Raw genomic sequence first — 16,830 nt, 5'->3', positions numbered from 1 at the left:
TTGTTGGTCTGTCATTTTTATTATACCCGTTACTCGTAGAGTAAAAGGGTATACTAGATTCGTGCAAAAGTATGTAACAGCTAGAAGGAAGCGTTTCCGACCCCATAAAGTATATATATTCTTGATCAGGGTCACTAGCCGAGTCGATCTAGCCATGTCCGTCTGTCCGTCTGTCTGTCTGTCTGTCTGTCTGTCTGTCTGTCTGTCTGTCTGTCTGTCTGTCCGTCTGTCCGTCTGTCCGTCTGTATGAACGCTGAGATCTCCAAAACTACAAAAGCTAGAAGGTTGAGATTTCCCACACATATTCTTTGGCTTCCTACGCAGCGCAAGTTTATTTTAGCCGAGCGCCACGCCCCCTCTAACGCCCACAATCGCCTACTAACGATTTTAAAATGGGTCCTGCGCCCACATCTTTAAAGATTTCCCAGAAGTATAAATGCATTTTTGTTGTGTATATTTATACCTATCGAAATGTAGAAGACATTTTTCAAATCGGACCATTCATTAAAAAGTTATACGCAATCAAAAATTATATATCTATCTCCCTCGCACTCCCTTTAGCTGAGTTACGATTATTAGTCGGGACACCAACCCGCGTTCGCACTCCCTTTAGCTGAGTGACGGGTATTAGATAGTCGGGACAACAACCCGACTATAGCGTTCTCTCTTGTTTTTATAACTGAAGAAGGAGAGAGGGGGTGGTTGGGTGGTGAGTGGGTGTTGGGGGGTCTTAGCCCGCTGGCTGTTACAAGTGCATACTTATAGGCGCGGCGCATTCAAGCCGCCTCAAACTGTGCTCAAGTGCGCTCCTGGCTTTCTATTGTCTGCGGCCCCAGCACAGGATGCCGGCATATCCTTCGTCCTCCCAGCCACCCACTTCCTCGAAAATGGGTAAACGAGAAAATTACATTGAAGATTTTTACTCAGGGTGAGTCCAAATTACCACCCCTTTCCTGTCTGCGTAATATTAATTAAATTGTTGCCCTAAAAGGAAAAAAACATCGAAAAAAAACTCTCACAGCATCGACTTCAATTCCATTTTCCAATACATTAGCCAGGAGCAACAGAAGCTGGTTCCCTGGCCGAAAAAGACTCGGGATCTTGCGACTCTCTCATGTGACACACTCGCTAATTGGGCGTGGCTCATTAATTCGCTGGCGGGCCTCATTTGTAAATGTCAAAGGCATTTTGTCAGCCTCCTAGCACCCATCACCCCACCGCCCAATCCGGCGACACCCATCCAAATCCATGCGAGTGTCCAAGGCCGTGTCGGGGGCTCAAAAGTCGCCTAATGATGATGACGCCGCCGACATTGTTCGCTGGTGATAATGCTGACTTAGCTGGGAGCTCGACATGGAGTTGACAGCTTTTTTCCACCAGCCTCCCATTATTTATGGTTCTTTTTTTGTTCTGGGACAGGGCCAATGATGAGTGCAAATATCTCACTCTCAACACTGCATTCGGGCTTATCGAAGAAGTTTTCAAACTTTAATTTCTCATCATATTTTATATGTTCACACAGTTTCTCAACCATGCACTGTTCATCAAGAGGTCTATTGTAATTTGAAAAGGATAACATTTAAGTTTTCAGAGAGAGGTCTTTGAAACTATCTTAATTCAAAAAGGATAACATTTAAGATTTACGATTTTATTTTATCAGACTTTAAATTTTACGTTTTTTATTTAATTTATTTACTAACTCTTATTATTTACTCAAAGCCTTTTCCTTACAGTATAAAATATATATTATAAAATGTTACTATCTTGATCCTCACTTATATTGAAAGCCAATAAAATCCAAATTCTATTTTTTTACATTTAAACCTTCTTCTCTATCATTATAAAATTGTTTACTGTGCAATCTGGCAGGTCCTCGTTCCCCAATTAACATTCTCCGCAGACAACTTGAACTGCTGGTGTGCTTATATAGTTTGGGACGCTTACAGTTGCAGTGTTGTCTGTTTTCCGGCTTTTCTCCCCTCTCCACCCTTTCACCCCCCTCTTTACACCACCCACTGCCCCCTGAGACTGTGTCCTAAAGTGTGCTAAAAACACTTTTCAGCACTTGAGTGCTGGGAAAGAGGTGAAAACAAGCGCAAAACAAGTTTCGGATGCCGGTGCCCAGGACGGGAGCTCTAGATCCAGGAGTAAGTAACTCACTAAGTACTCGAAAGTGTTCCCCACCCCCTTGGCCTTTGTCTGGGTGCGTTTTTGGGGCAGTCGAAAGGGGTTAACTGAGGCGGAGGCTTAAAGCCCTGCTTAAAGGCTTCCGACCTCCATAAGAGCCCCCTATGATGATGCGGTTGCTTGGGAATTCTGCCCCGATTTTTTTGTTTCAGCCCACCTGTGCTGTAATTACGCAACTGCATCGGAAAGTTGAGCGGTGAATCCCTCTGACGTTTAATTAAAAACATGTTCGCCCATCATTGACCAGGCTAAAGTTTTCCATTTTCCGTTTTGGTTTTTTTTCGTTGCCTTTTCCATTTCAGCCGGCAGGCAGCATTACAATTTATATCCGCTGCTTTGTCAAAATCCCCAACTACGGGGATTGTGAAAAATCTCCAGGGGACTTGAGATGGCTGTTTCGCTTATTTGTTTAGCACATGATGCCAGTCAGCCGAATAAAACGCGTATTAGAAACATGAGGCGCCTTGAAAATGCCAAAGGAATGGGGAGGCGGAGAGCCGCACTTAAGCAGCTTTTTTTTGTTATTTGACTTGAGAAGGCCGTTGCATGTCGAGGAGGAGGCGGCTTTCCCGGCGCTTTTCCCTCGACCTCTTGTTAGCTCGTATTTGCAATCAAGTCGATGCCAAGGTCTTTATTGATTTTGAAAAAAATAATGCTAAACAGCACGCTAAGCGAACAAATAATTTAATTGCCCGGCCATAAACAAGGAAATTAAATTCTATTAATGCCAGAGTGTGAACAAAAAATTAATTATGCGGGGAAAATGAAATAAAATTGTAAATTTCAAGTTTCGGCACCTGAAGGAGAGCCTTGCAGGACACACGAACGCACCGAAAGTCCTGGAGAGCCCTTCAGGCCGGCCGTGTCCTTTGGCCAAAAGGACTCGAGCACCCGTTGCTTTTTCGACTCTGACTGCGTGTCGACATCTTAATTGAAAGCGAAATGCTCCGGTTTAATTATTCAAAGCCAGGACACTTCGGCACACTCCTTAGAAAACCAGCCTGGCCGACTGACTGAATGACTGAATGGCCAAGATGATGATGATGATGATGATGCCTTTCTGGGACCCTCAGACGACTTTCGTCCCTTTTGTCTGCTTTATTTGTTTGCCGGGTGCGCTTTTAATGGCCCATAACGGTCAAGGCTTTTTGCCAATTTTAATTAGGCCATAATTAAATGATCAAACGGTGAGGCAACGGCATAACTGATAATATATATATTTAGATATGATTCTCTGCTAATTGACTTCTGCGAATTATGTTTTAAAATATTTGGGAGAAGGCTGGGAAATTATTTAATTTATTTTATGAAAATTTAAGATTGAAATGGGAAACCTTTTGAGCTACAATTTTGTAGAAAAGAAAACTAAAAGACAACTTAATTATTATGATGATAAGGAAAATGAAAAACTTCTCCATGCGTTAACCCAAAAATATATGGTAAATTTAACAGGCAATTTTGTTAGCCAATTTGACACAAAACACAAAAGATCTAAAGCTGAAAGAGGAATTCACTGGCAAACTCCTGCGCCATGGCAATATGTGTGTTCAATTAGGAAGCAGGAAAAGGAGTTCAATTAATTAAAAGTTACCCCATGTTGGCCCAGTTTTGTTGCCTGGTTTCTGCTTTGTTGGCTTGCGGCTAATTGAGCCTCCAGGCACTTGTTGTTGACATGTTTATGCTGGCCGCAGGATCCGCAGAACAGGCCAGGACTTTTTCCTATTGTTCAAAAAATGCTTTTTGATTTAGTCCATTAATTGCTTTCAACTTGCTAACTTCTTTTCAACGTACTTTGCCAGCCCGATGAGTATTATTATTGCAGGCGCGCCCCGCGAGGGCGCCAAAGTTGGCAAACATTTTGGCCGAAAAGTTTCCCTTTTTGATTTCCTGCCGCCGAGCATAATGAGTCGAGAGCTCGCGCCTTTCAGCTAGCTCCCTGCAAAGACAAACTTTGTCTGCGGCTCTGTGGCTCTGAGTTCTGAGTTCCGAGTCCCAAGTGCTACGTTCTGGTTCCCCCGATCCAAATGTTTTTATTGCCCAAAAATAGACTCTGAAAAAAAGGAGATTTGCGGCTGCTGCTGCTGCTGCGGCTTAAACGTTACGCATTCGCCAAGTGGGCCAGCAGCCACTTGAAAGCGACCGAGGCGGAGGACTTGTTTTCGGGGGAATGGAAAACTCGACAAGTTTGTTAAGCTGTTAAGTTATGGCAACATGTGTTGCACAAAGCGCGGCAAAGCGATGCAGTCGTGTAGTTTGTAAAGCCGCCGAAAGAGGGTAACCGGCTAAAAACATCTCACAGACGATCTACCATAAGTTGAATCGTTTTGCAGTTCTGCAAACACATCTAAATTGAGTTGGAACAGCGTTTAGCGACTAAACTTTCTTCAGTTTTATTTGATTTACCCAAACTTTGAGCTTTCAAAAATGTTTTGCGTCTTGTCAAACCTAAATTGAATTTAAGCCACCACCAAAAATTAATAAATTATTTAAGTGGCCTTAAAATGTTGGGAAAACAATGATAAAATACAGATTTTAATAACAATTATTTTATTTTTCAACATTTTTATTAATTTTCAATGTTTTTGCTCGCTGGCAAAGGAATATAAAAATCGTATTCCTTAAAACTAAATATTATTCCAAGTTTAAGACCAATATAAAAAAAATTAAAAACTTTAATATTTTGTATTATATTAAAATAATTTTAATTAAATTTTAAAATAATTTTAATTTTTGTTAGAATAAAATATATTTAAATATTAAATAATAAATCTTATAATTGAGTGGTTCGTGTTATGGAATTTCGCCTGTAGCCTGGTGAAATGCGTCAAAAGAGGGAAATCACCCCAGCGAGAGCCGGAATCACAACCAGAACCATTTGCATCCAACATCGCCAACAGGCTGCAGACAAGGGCAGCAGCATTCGTCGGCACAAGAGTCAAGACCAGATGTGTGTGCTGAAATAAACCATCTGGAAAAAGAGCCGCGGCCAAGTGGTGCAGTGGTGCGGCGGTGCAGTGGCGCAGAGGAGCCAAAGGAGCCACCCTCACTTTGGCCCAGGATGGGGCCAAAAGCCGCCGGTGGCCTACAAAGGCATGCATGTCCGCGTCAGTTGCATTTGCAGTTGCGGCTTTCCAGGCGGGCGATGTACGTAAAAATCCACAATCCACATTAGGATTGTTTTGCGCAAAATGAAAACAATTTCCATTTCGGGGCTAGACAACTGCATTCTGCAGCGGCTAACAATAAAAATAGCGGGAGCAAAGGCTCGTGGGCGTGGCAGGTTGAAAGGGTTGGCGGTTGGAAGGTCGAAGGTCGGGGGAGGAGGCAGTGTTATTAGCACCGCCCGCTGGGCAAAAGCAGAGTCGAGTAAATCAAGCGGCACAAAGTCCCGAAGCCATAAACACTGCGAGAAATCAAGTGAAAAATTGATTCACTGACCTCGTTTTCTGCACTCAGGAAAATGTTCTACCAATTAGAACATTACTTTGTATTTATTTTTTTTAAGAAATCGAATTATGATAAGTATGCATTTATTATCGTTTCGAAATATTTTATTTCATTTTATAAATTAAAATTCTTTCAGAATAATTTTATAATAAATGTAATATATGTTTAGTAAGTGTTTACCCTTTAATATATCGATATTTTTTCGAAAACCCATATATTCTTTCTCTGTGAAAAACCGTTTCCTGAACATTGACTTGCATAGATATTTGTTTGCTTCCGTTGGAGAACTTTTGAAGGATGTTGACAATGACGCGGCAACGGGGACAGAGACAGGATCCTCCTCCTGCTTTGGGGATGTGGGGTTTTAAGGGGGGTGGGATTGCGGGTGTCCTTGGTACTGTCGCGTTTTATTGCCGCTGGCAATTGGAAACTGCATCGCTTATGCAGATTTCAATTTCGATTTGTTGCATGAACTGAACGCAAACGCCACTCGAATTCCAAAGGCATTGAGAATTGAAACAAGAGACGGCGAGGCAATAAATTATTTGCCAAGTTTATCGCCGAACTTCCGCTGCAAAATAACAAAATCATTGCCTGGCAAATAAGAGAGATGTGCACTTGAAGTTGGCAAAAAGAGCTGGTTACAAGTCGGGGCAACAAAAGAGTTTAGATGGCAAAGAACAGGCAACCGGAAACTCAATTTCAGGACAGGCCAAGCCAGCAGGTCCTTCGCTTTTCACTCACGATTCTCACTTGCTCACTTTCTCACTTGCTCACCTTCTCTCCTCAACGCGACGACAACACATTTAAGTACTTAAAAGTTTTCCGATTCCATCCGCCATGTTGCCACACTTTTGCTTTTGTGCCTTGTGTGCCTTTCAGCTGGAGTCGCCTCGTTTTCGCCTTCTGTTTGCCGTCTACACTTTTGGCTCGAGCGGCGTGAACGGAAACTAACGAAAAGTGGCCAAGGCAAGAAAACAATTGAAGCTCGTAATTTCAACTTGAATTGATATTGTTTTTCCTGACTGCCATTTAGCCCTCCCTTTTCACTCACCTTCAAGACCTGCCCTCCCCTCCCTTGTTTTCCTTAAATGTTATTCTTGTTTTTGTTTGAGCAACAAAGTAAACGGGAAATGCCCAAACACAAAAAGTGAGTGGGGAACAAGGAGCAGGAAGGAAGGATAAGGATAAGGATCCTTCGCTGGCAGGGCGATAACAATGTATCACAAAACAATAACTTCAATTAGTATCTATCTGTGTAGCGGGAACCGCCTCGTAATTTCCCCTTTTTCCCTCTCGCTCAAGGAAAAGTTTTCCGGCCTTTTCCTTGATTATGTTAACACAAGCAAAACTGATTAAAACAGGCCGTGATTAGCCGCCGCTGTTCTTGAAATTATGAACCAGGGATTTGGCCGCAGTGTCTGTATCAAATTTATGGAGCCAGTCGAACTGGATAAATCAGCCCAGAGTCCCCGGGGCAACATTCCCCATTGAAGCAATAATGAAAACAAATGCCTGGCATATGACACTAAATGCAATAATGTTGATCCCGTGGCCGGGCGCAATTTAATTTATTGACATTCGACGCTTTGACATTTTATTGCTCCCCAGGACAATGTCGGCTTTCCCATTTTCCTCAGTTTTCCTTTGCCCTCTGTCACTTAATTTGTCAAGCTGCTCGTCGCTTGGGTTAATTGTTTATTTGTGCCTTTTATTGACAACGCGGCATTTGTTCCTTGGAATTGTCAGTATGTCATCGTTTCGCTGCGACTCTTAACAAATGAGTTTTTTGGCCAACAAATGGCCTTGATTTCCTGTCGCCAATCAGTGAAAGTTGTTATCTTTTGCTGGAAAATTATGTCCATGCTACTTTGGCCTGTTGCACGAAGCCAACCACACCCAAAGTTTTTTCTAGTTTTGCCTCACAGGAAAAAAGTTAAGCTTTTTCTTGATTTCTCCATTGCTATTTTGCTATTTGCCACAAAAACCGAAGAAACGCCAGGGGCACTAAAGAAAAACAGAAAGACATAAATTCCAGGTCTAATGTCTGTATGGAGCACATCCACATCCCCAACGGCATTGACACACAGGATGCGTGTATGCAGGCAAGGACATTGGGACATTTGGACATGGAAAAGCAAGACTTTGAACTTCGGACCCACATATGCGAAATCTGATGAAACTCTGTGTTTATTGTGCCTGGCTGCTGGGCAGCCAAAGAAAAGCAGAGCTCTAAAAATGTTGGCTAAACTTCTGGGCCCTAGGAGGGCTGCTTGATGTCCTTGTCCTTCGGATTGTCACTTGGGCGCTTATCCAGATACACGATATACTGCCAAATCGATGATGGAAGCGGAATGGACACGAGAAACAAAGCACATACACATATCAGCTGGCTCGGTTTGGACAGCAGGAAAGTCCAGGACAAAAAAAAGAAACCAAATGAATTGCCATCGTTTGGGTCGCTCAGGTAAATCAATGTCCTCGCTTTGCTTTTGGCCACAAGAATGCCGCAAACTTTCTTTTTTTCTTGTGGGCAGGCACGCCTGCTCCGCTAAGTAATTGAACTTTTATCAAAAAATTGCACGCAGCCAAGCAGATGCGAGGGAAAGGCGGAGGAAAATCGTAGGAAAATCTAGGGAAACCGGAGGTAGTTCTGCCAACTATAGCACAACAAGCGCCAGGAGCAACCGCAACAAGAAAAGCACATTATGCTTGTTGTTGACAAAGGCCACTTGCCAATCTCGATGAACTGAAATTGGCGAATAACTAGTGAAACGTGAACGCCGAACGATGAGCGATGAGCGTTGGTGGCTGGGAAATGGAAAGTGCTTAGCAAATCCTGGGGCCTCTAATCCTTATTTGGGTTTTCAACAGAATGTCCCCGAGGGCCCTTAAATTGTATTTGCAATAAATTATCTGCTAATTTAAATGGCTGTTTTTGTATAGCACGAAATATAAAATATTTTATTTATAGAGGCATAAATTATGCATTGATTTAAATGTCTGATTTTTTTATGCGGCAATAAATTATCTTCCGATTAAAATGTCAATTTCTAAAAATGTAAAATATATTCCTAGTCCTATACTAAATGTTGGTGAATGTATTAAAATAAAGCATTTATTATTTCATGTTGATACTGTCAACTGTTATCTCTGAATTTATTAAAAACAAAAAATGTTTACCTACTCTACATTTTTTCTACACCTATTATAATAACTGGTATATCATTCAGTTAAATGGGAACATTTAAGTTGGTGGAAATCAACTTTATCCCAACACTCTTGTTTGTTTTCATTGCACTCATCACAATTCTGTTTTATTTAAATTTTTAACTGTCACTTTGGCACTTTCACATTTCGTGTAAAAGTCGTATTGTATAAATTCCAAAGGGCGCCCTTTCAGAGGGGGGAGAAACCGAAAAAAAATCATGCCAGTCATCAAGTTGCAGTCCTCCGATGGTGAACTTTTCGACACCGATTCCGAAACTGCAAAATGTTCGAGTACCATTAAAACCCTGCTGGAGGACTGTGCACTGGAGGCGGAGAATGACCCACTTATTCCGCTGCCGAATGTGAACTCGACGATTCTGAAAAAGGTCCTCATTTGGGCCAAGCACCATCGGGGCGATAATGAAGAAGAAAGCGAGGGGACCGAAGCAGCCCGGCCAATGGTGGATATCAGTGCCTGGGACGCCGAGTTCCTCGCCATGGATCAGGGCACCCTCTTCGAGCTCATCCTGGCGGCCAACTACTTGGACATCAGGAGTCTACTGAACGCCGCCTGCATGACAGTGGCGAATATGATAAAGGGCCACACCGCGGAAGAGATTCGCCGGACCTTTCATATTAACAACGATTTCTCGCCCTCCGAGGAGGATTTACTGCCCGCGGAGACCGAGGCCCCGGAAGAGGACGAATCAACCGAGTATGGCGATATATAAATTCGGAATGAATATAGCTTAATAAATACTACTGAGAAAACTGGGTTATTTCGAATTGCAAATATCTTGTAGCTAATGTTTTGCATAAGACACTCTGCCTCTTTGACACCTCTAGATTTATCTGCGAATTGGATAATCGGAGCTAACACAGCTAATCTTATCCAATCGAATCCATATACGAAAATATAAAGAATAATTTCATGCATTCATGCATTTCAAATAATACTGTTTCCCTGCAAGCCAGATATACATATGTATACATTGAACAGTATGAAACTGCTACTCTTAATATTTTCTGTAAATAAGCTCGTTCATTTATGCGTTGCCATGCGTTGCCTAGTTGCTGACGGAAAATATAATTATAAAGCTTGTGATAAAATTACAATTCATGGGGTATATACTTATATGTAAGTGCGGATGATCAGTCGCCTGATCAGTCTAAAACTTTAACCATGCGCTGGCCAATCCAGATTGCTCTCTGTCTTCTTGCTCTCTTGGGGCTTTCTGCGGCCAACGAACCGATGCGCCTGTGCCCGTGCTTTAAAATCTATAGCCCGGTCTGCGGATCGGATAACGTTACCTACGCCAACGATTGCGAACTCGAATGTCAAGCAAAGGACAAACCAATTACAAAGGTCAAGGAAGGAAAGTGCTAGTAATTAGAATGTCAATGTACCAAAAAATAATATGACGGTACCTAAAATCGATATTTCTCATTATATTTGCCATTCTAAAAAATAAACTGTTCATTATTCCTTAACACGTTCTGGGTTATTTATAAAATTGTAAAGATGTCTGACAAGTCCAAAACTAATACAATGCGTTGCCTAGTTATGAAGGCACTCTTTCTCTTTGCTGCCTTGATCCTTGATCCTTATTGATGATTGTAATTGTCCTGACACATCTAGTTTTGTCTGCGGATCGCATAATGGAAGCGCCCACAGCGAATGCAAACTTAAATGTATAAGGAAATGCATTGAAATATAGAAATGTAATCCATATGGGAAAGTATAAACAATAAATTTGTGTATTTTGAACAACAATATAAAAAGAATGCGCGTGGATCCCCACGGGGTGTGATATGGGTGATAAACTAAAGGAATTCTGGTATTCAAAAAGTTTGCAACAACAAACTTGTTCTGATATCACTCCCCATAACAAAATCATAGATCCGCCACAGATAAAAAGTTTGTTAATTTATTTAGGCATGAAATTGTAATTGCTACCCTTAAGGGGGAACATCTGAGTAAAATTTTAAAAATTTTGTACTTCGCATCTAATATTATAAAACCTACTTTACAAATTTTCTATTGGCTTTTTCATTTGGCCAAAAAAAAATTCCAGAAAATCCGTTTTTATTTCCAGTTACTCAGGTGTCCCCCTTAACAAAAAATATATGTTAATAGCGCGTAATAAAATTACAATTTCACGCTTTAAATATGTATGACTTCCTGGTGCACATATAAATAGAAGCAGCATTCTGGAGTGATCAGTCTAAAACCTATACGATACGATGCGCTGGCCAATCCTGATCGCTTTCTGTCTTCTTGCTCTCTTGGGGATTTCTGCGGCCAACGGCCAACGTCTATGCCCGTGCCCTAGAATCTGGAGGCCGGTCTGCGGATCGGATAACGTAACCTACGTCAACGATTGCGAACTCCAATGTCAAGCAAAGGACAAACCAATTACACAGGTCAAGGAAGGAAAATGCTAGTAATTGGAATTAGAGTCTTGCATTAGTACACTTAAATTGACAAACAAGTCCATTTTTGAAAATAGAGTGAGTTAGTTCAAGTGAGTTAACTTGATCACTCGTAAGGAAAATCAAGTGATACAAGCACAGAATAAAAGTATTACGGTGATTCTAAATTATTTTATATCTATTCATGCAGGACTCTAATTGGAATGTCGAAGTAAGCATTTCCAAAAAATAAAAGAGTTCACTACCCACCGAAAAAGTGAGAAGGTGGTTCTAATAGTGTTAAAAATCCTGTTCCTTTTCGCAGGCAGTGTAGGAAATCACGTTCCATTTAGCATGCCACGCAAATTCATTTGAAAAACCATGTAGAAACCTCATTTACCCCTCACTTTTTGTGTCACCACCGTGTATTTTAAAACCAGAGATGGAAAAAAATGTAAAGGGTGATAATACTGTTTTCCCTGCAACACAGATATATGTTTACATTGAACAGTATGAAACGTTTCTCATTTTTTATTTTTGCATAAGGGCTAGTACTCAACCGAACAAACAAAAACAAAACAAAAAACTTGAACTTTTTTTTTCATATGCAGTTTTTTGTTTTGGACGCCTTTTTAAGGGTTGAGTATTAGCCCTTATAATTTAAATTACCTTTAATATTTATTGTACCGCATGGCAACGCATAGATGAACGTGCTTAGGCACTTATGCGTTGACTAGTTGCTTACAGAAAATATAATTATAAAGCTTGTGATAAATTATATAATCAAAGGTATAAGTAAGCACGGATGGGCTGTGAGAGCCCCATTCTGTCTGATCAGTCTAAAACTTTAACCATGCGCTGGCCAATCCTGATCGCTGTCTGTCTTTTTGCTTTTTTGGCCCTGTCTGCGGCCTGGGACGTGCACTGCCCGTGCCCTACAACCCATAAACCGGTCTGCTCATCGATTGGAGTAAGCTACCACAACGATTGCATACTCCAATGTGCAGCTAAATACTTAAGACATAAAAATATTACTAAGGTCAAGGACGGAAAGTGCTAGTAATGAGAATGTCAAAGTACCAAAAAGTAATATGACGGTACCTAATATCGATATTTCTGATTAAATGGGCAATTCTGAAAAATAAACTGTTCATTATTCCTTAACTCGTTCTGGTTTATTTATAAAATTGTTTAGATGTCTGACAAGTCAAAAACTAATACAATGCGTTGCCTAGTTGTGAAGGCACTCTGCCTCTTTGCTGCCTTGGTCCTTCGTAGATTATTGATGATTGTAATTGTCCTAGTTTTGTCTGCGGATCGCATATTGGAAGCCATCACAGCGAATGCAAACTTAAATGTATAAGGAAGTGCATTGAAATATAGAAATGTAATTCATATGGGAAAGTATAAACAATAAATTTATGTAGTTTGAAGAACAATATATACCCACGGAGTGTGATATGATATGGGTGATATGTCAAATTACAATTTTACGCTTTAAATATGTATGACTCCCTGATGCACATATAAATGGAAGCAACACTTTTAAGTGATCAGTCTAAAACCTATACGATAAAATGCGCTGGCCAATCCTGATCGCTCTCTGTGTTCTTGCTCTCTTGGGGCTTTCTGCGGCCGACGAAGGCCTATGCACGTGCCCTAGAATCGTGAGGCCGGTCTGCGGATCGGATAACGTAACCTACGATAACGATTGCGAACTGGAATGTCAAGCAAGGGACAAACCAATTACTCAGGTCAAAGAAGGAAAATGCTAGTAACTGGAATGTCAAAGTACAACAAAGTAATATGACGGTACCTAAAATAGATATTTCTCATTAAATGGGCCATTCTGAAAAATAAACTGTTCATTAATCCTTAACTCGTTCTGGTTTTTTATAAATTTGTTTAGATGTCTGACAAGGCCAAAACTAATACAATGCGTTGCCTAGTTGTGAAGGCACTCTTCCTCTTTGCTGCCTTGGTCCTTCGTAGATTATTGATGATTGTAATTGTCCTGACACTTCTAGTTTTGTCTGCGGATCGCATAATGGAAGCTACCACAGCGAATGCAAACTTAAATGTATAAGGAAATGCATTGAAATATAGAAATGTAATCCATATGGGAAAGTAAAAACCATAAATGTATGTATTTTGAACAACAATATAAAAAGAATGCGCGTGGATCCCCACGAGGTGTGATATGATATCGGTGATATGTCACCCCCACTCGGGGAATTCTGGTATTAAAAAAGTTCGCAACAACAAAATTGTTTCTATATCCGCCACTGATAAAAAGGTTAACATTTTATTTGAGCATAAAATTTTAATTGCTATCCTTAACGTAAAATATAATTTCATAGCTTGAGATAAAATTACAATTTCACGCTTCCCTGGTGCACATATAAATGGAAGCAGCATTCTGGAGTGATCAGTCTAAAACCTATACGATACGATGCGCTGGCCAATCCTGATCGCTCTCTGTCTTCTTGCTCTCTTGGGGATTTCTGCGGCCAACGAACGCCTATGCGTGTGCCCTAGAATCCGGAGGCCGGTCTGCGGATCGGATAACGTAACCTACGTCAACGATTGCGAACTGGAATGTCAAGCACAGGACAAACCAATTACACAGGTCAAGGAAGGAGAATGCTAGTAACTGGAATGTCAAAGTACAACAAAGTAATCGATATTTTTCATTTAATAAGCATTTTCAAAAAATAAAAGAGTGTACTACCCACCGGAAAAGTGAGAAGGTGGTTCTAAGAGCGTTAGAAATCCTGTAGGTGTTGGGAAAATGTAAATTCTTTTGGAAAACCATCTAGAAACCTCATTCACCCCTCACTTTTTGTGTCACCCCCGTGTACTCGTATTTTGAAAACTTGTATGGTGAAACCTCATGAAAATAAGATATCTCCACATGTATTTTACCGCTGGGTATCTCTTAACTCGTTCCGTGTTATTTATAAAATTGTATTGATGTCTGGCAAGTCCAAAACTTGATCTGATTGCCACTACCTACTTGCTGATTTGGTCGTGTCTGAGATTATTGATGATTGTATTTGTCCTGACACCTATATTTTTATTTGTGGATCGAATAATGGAAGCTACCATAGCTAATCTTCAATATAATCCATTTACCAAAGTATAACGAATATATACATGCTTTCATATATTTCGGATAATACTGTTTTCCCTGCAACACAGATATATGTTTACATTGAACAGTATGAAACGTATTCTTTCTTTTACTTTTGCATAAGGGCTAGTATTCAACCGAACAAAAAGTCGTCCAAAACAAAGTTTCATAGGAAGTTTTTTGTTTTGACTTGACGACTTTTTGTAGGGTTGAGTACTAGCCCTTACAATTTAAGTTACCCTTAATATTTATTGTAAGGCATGTATTACCGCATGGCAACGCATAAATGAACGAGCTCAGGCTCTTATGCGTTGCCTAGTTGGAAAATATAGTTATATAGTTTGTGATAAGTTATATAATAAAATTTATCGCTTAAAATGTAAATTGTTTCCTGGTGCGTATAAGTAAGTGCGGATGGGGTGTGAGAGCCTCATTCTGTCTGATCAGTCTAAAACTTTAACCAGGCGCTGGCCAATCCTGATCGCTCCCTGTATATTTATAATATATTTAAATATTTACAATATATAATAATATTTACAAGGGAATTATTTCCGTTGTGTATTCGATTGACCCCTGAATGACCTTCGGATAAATGATACTACTTGCTTAGCCCGAACTGTTCACATTCAGTTCGAAATCCATTTCCATTTCCACTTGCATTTGTGCCCAACCGTCTGGCCGAAAAACTTTCGATTGGAAAAGTTTGGCATGTGAATAATATGATGTGGGCAGAGAGAGAGAGTCGGCCAAAACTTTGCCCTGGCGTTCACTCACCTGGTCAGCATATTGGCGCGATTGACGGCCACCTCGGCCTCCACGCGGAACCTGTCCTGGGCATAGCGGTCGACCACGCCCTCGCCGAGATTCAGTGAGGTGCCGGCCACACAATTTGAGCCCATCAAATGCTGCTGTTCGATGTACTGCAGAAACTTGGACACCAGATCGATCTTGCTGTCGCGGGCGTTGATCACGTCGGCGGTTATCTGGCTGGACTCCATGTTGTCCTCGGCCTCCTCCTCGCCCACCACATCGCCGATGACCAGCTGCTTGGTCTTGTCATCGATCTGCACATCCGGCGGATAGCCATCGTCCATGGTGACCTCGGAGGTATCGAGAGAGGACTCGGAATCGGAGTCGGAGCTGTCGAAGCTGATCTGCTTGACCTCCATGCTAGAGGCTACCTGGGCTCTGGCCTCCGCCTCGGGTTCCCTGCCTCCCGGAGCCTCGTCCATCCACTCGGTGGTGCCGAGGCTTTCGTTGAGGGAGGGCTGCTTGCCGAAGGGTTCCTCCTCCTCCAGGGCATTGCTTTCGTAATCCGATTCCGAGGAGGAGTCGCGAGGCAACGTGCCCCTTCGCTCCCAAGTGCCATTCACCGGCAGCAGGCGGGTTCTGGTTATTTTTGGCTTTGTGGTGGCTTCCACCTCTTCCTCCTCCTCCTCATCCTCCTGCTCCTCTGCGTCGAGGGTATCATCCTGCTCCTGCTCCCTCTGGTAATTGGCCTCATCACGCACAAATTGGCGCGCCTGCCTGACACCGATATCCGGATCACCTGTTGTTGTGGGGGCCACCGCCGTGGCGAATGAACTCTCCAGCTCAATCTCATCCGCCAGCTGCATGACCTCGCTGAGGGCCGTGTCCTCGGTGTCCTCGGCGCTGGCAGGACGACCCTGCAGATGCTCGGCCTCGGCCAAACTGCGATGATTCTTGGGCGGATGGAGGAGGCCCAGACTTTTGTCCACGCTCTTGCGTATGCTCTCGTTGATTTTCTTCTTGTGCAATTTGCGGATTTTATGCGTGACGGGAGCTGGGGATGTGCCACCCGCCCCTGGCAACGGGGTGGGTGTGATGAGGAGGAGGCGGGTGGTGCCACCCAAGCCACTCCCACTGCTGTTCGAGTGAAGGAAATGCGAACGAGAGCGCCCGTGGCGAATGTTGAAGCTGTCGCCCGTCATCAGGGCATCCGCTTCCGCCTTGATGCGGTTCCGCGGGGATGGGCCAGGGGATGGGGATCCAGATCCCGCTGCTAGAGCCTCCGATTCCAGCTGCGCCTGACCTTGCATCACCCACAAGCCCATCACAAACAGCAGCTGCACAGCCTGCGGCCTCCACATCCACATCCGCATTCTGGGGCTCGGGGTTCTAGCTCGCTTTTTGCTCTCCGCTTTTATTCGGGGGTGCGCTTTGAGTGCACCCCTATATCGCTTAGTTACTCGCCTTGATTGGCTGATCAGCACTTTCTGTGCTGCGGTTATCGATTGGACGAGGGACTGCTGCTGCTTAGCTACCTTTTGGCATTTTCAGTTGTCAAAGGCCGGGGCGAGAACATCACGCATCCGCACCGTGCCCGGCATCCGCTGGTTCGGGCGGATGGACATGCGGATGGCGCCCATTTCCCCGTGCCACCCACTCACTCGCCTTATCCTCTAATTCTCTGCGAAAAG

The 16,830-nt window shown here is 42.5% G+C and overlaps 6 protein-coding genes across 6 annotated transcripts in view; 5 read left to right on the top strand and 1 right to left on the bottom strand.

Moving 5' to 3' along the window:
* Positions 1-16,805, bottom strand: part of LOC108058535 (uncharacterized) — a 53,285-nt gene extending 36,480 nt beyond the window's left edge. Inside the window, exon 1 of the mRNA XM_017143310.3 lies at positions 15,164-16,805. Coding sequence (XP_016998799.2) covers positions 15,164-16,512 — 1,349 coding nt within the window. The 5' untranslated portion in view covers positions 16,513-16,805. The remainder of the gene's footprint in view (positions 1-15,163) is intronic.
* SkpF (SKP1-related F) lies at positions 8,971-9,630 on the top strand. The gene has a single exon (XM_017143312.3). It carries the CDS (start codon positions 9,063-9,065, stop codon positions 9,573-9,575), a length of 513 nt encoding a protein of 170 aa, XP_016998801.2. The 5' UTR covers positions 8,971-9,062; the 3' UTR covers positions 9,576-9,630.
* LOC123002705 (leech-derived tryptase inhibitor C-like) lies at positions 9,993-10,335 on the top strand. Its single transcript, XM_044393139.2, has one exon. The coding sequence runs from the start codon at positions 10,028-10,030 to the stop codon at positions 10,229-10,231; it is 204 nt and encodes a 67-aa protein (XP_044249074.1). The 5' UTR covers positions 9,993-10,027; the 3' UTR covers positions 10,232-10,335.
* LOC123002706 (leech-derived tryptase inhibitor C-like) lies at positions 11,055-12,420 on the top strand. Its single transcript, XM_070213242.1, has one exon. It carries the CDS (start codon positions 11,089-11,091, stop codon positions 11,287-11,289), a length of 201 nt encoding a protein of 66 aa, XP_070069343.1. The 5' UTR covers positions 11,055-11,088; the 3' UTR covers positions 11,290-12,420.
* LOC123002708 (leech-derived tryptase inhibitor C-like) lies at positions 12,806-13,135 on the top strand. Its single transcript, XM_044393142.2, has one exon. The coding sequence runs from the start codon at positions 12,834-12,836 to the stop codon at positions 13,029-13,031; it is 198 nt and encodes a 65-aa protein (XP_044249077.1). The 5' UTR covers positions 12,806-12,833; the 3' UTR covers positions 13,032-13,135.
* On the top strand, positions 13,681-14,016 carry LOC123002707 (leech-derived tryptase inhibitor C-like). Its single transcript, XM_044393141.2, has one exon. It carries the CDS (start codon positions 13,709-13,711, stop codon positions 13,904-13,906), a length of 198 nt encoding a protein of 65 aa, XP_044249076.1. The 5' UTR covers positions 13,681-13,708; the 3' UTR covers positions 13,907-14,016.
* Positions 16,806-16,830: the final 25 nt, after the last annotated feature.

The sequence above is a fragment of the Drosophila takahashii genome, chromosome 2R (assembly GCF_030179915.1).
Source record: "Drosophila takahashii strain IR98-3 E-12201 chromosome 2R, DtakHiC1v2, whole genome shotgun sequence".
NCBI classification, from domain to species: Eukaryota; Metazoa; Arthropoda; class Insecta; order Diptera; family Drosophilidae; genus Drosophila; species Drosophila takahashii.
This window is presented reverse-complemented; position numbering and strand designations above follow the sequence as displayed.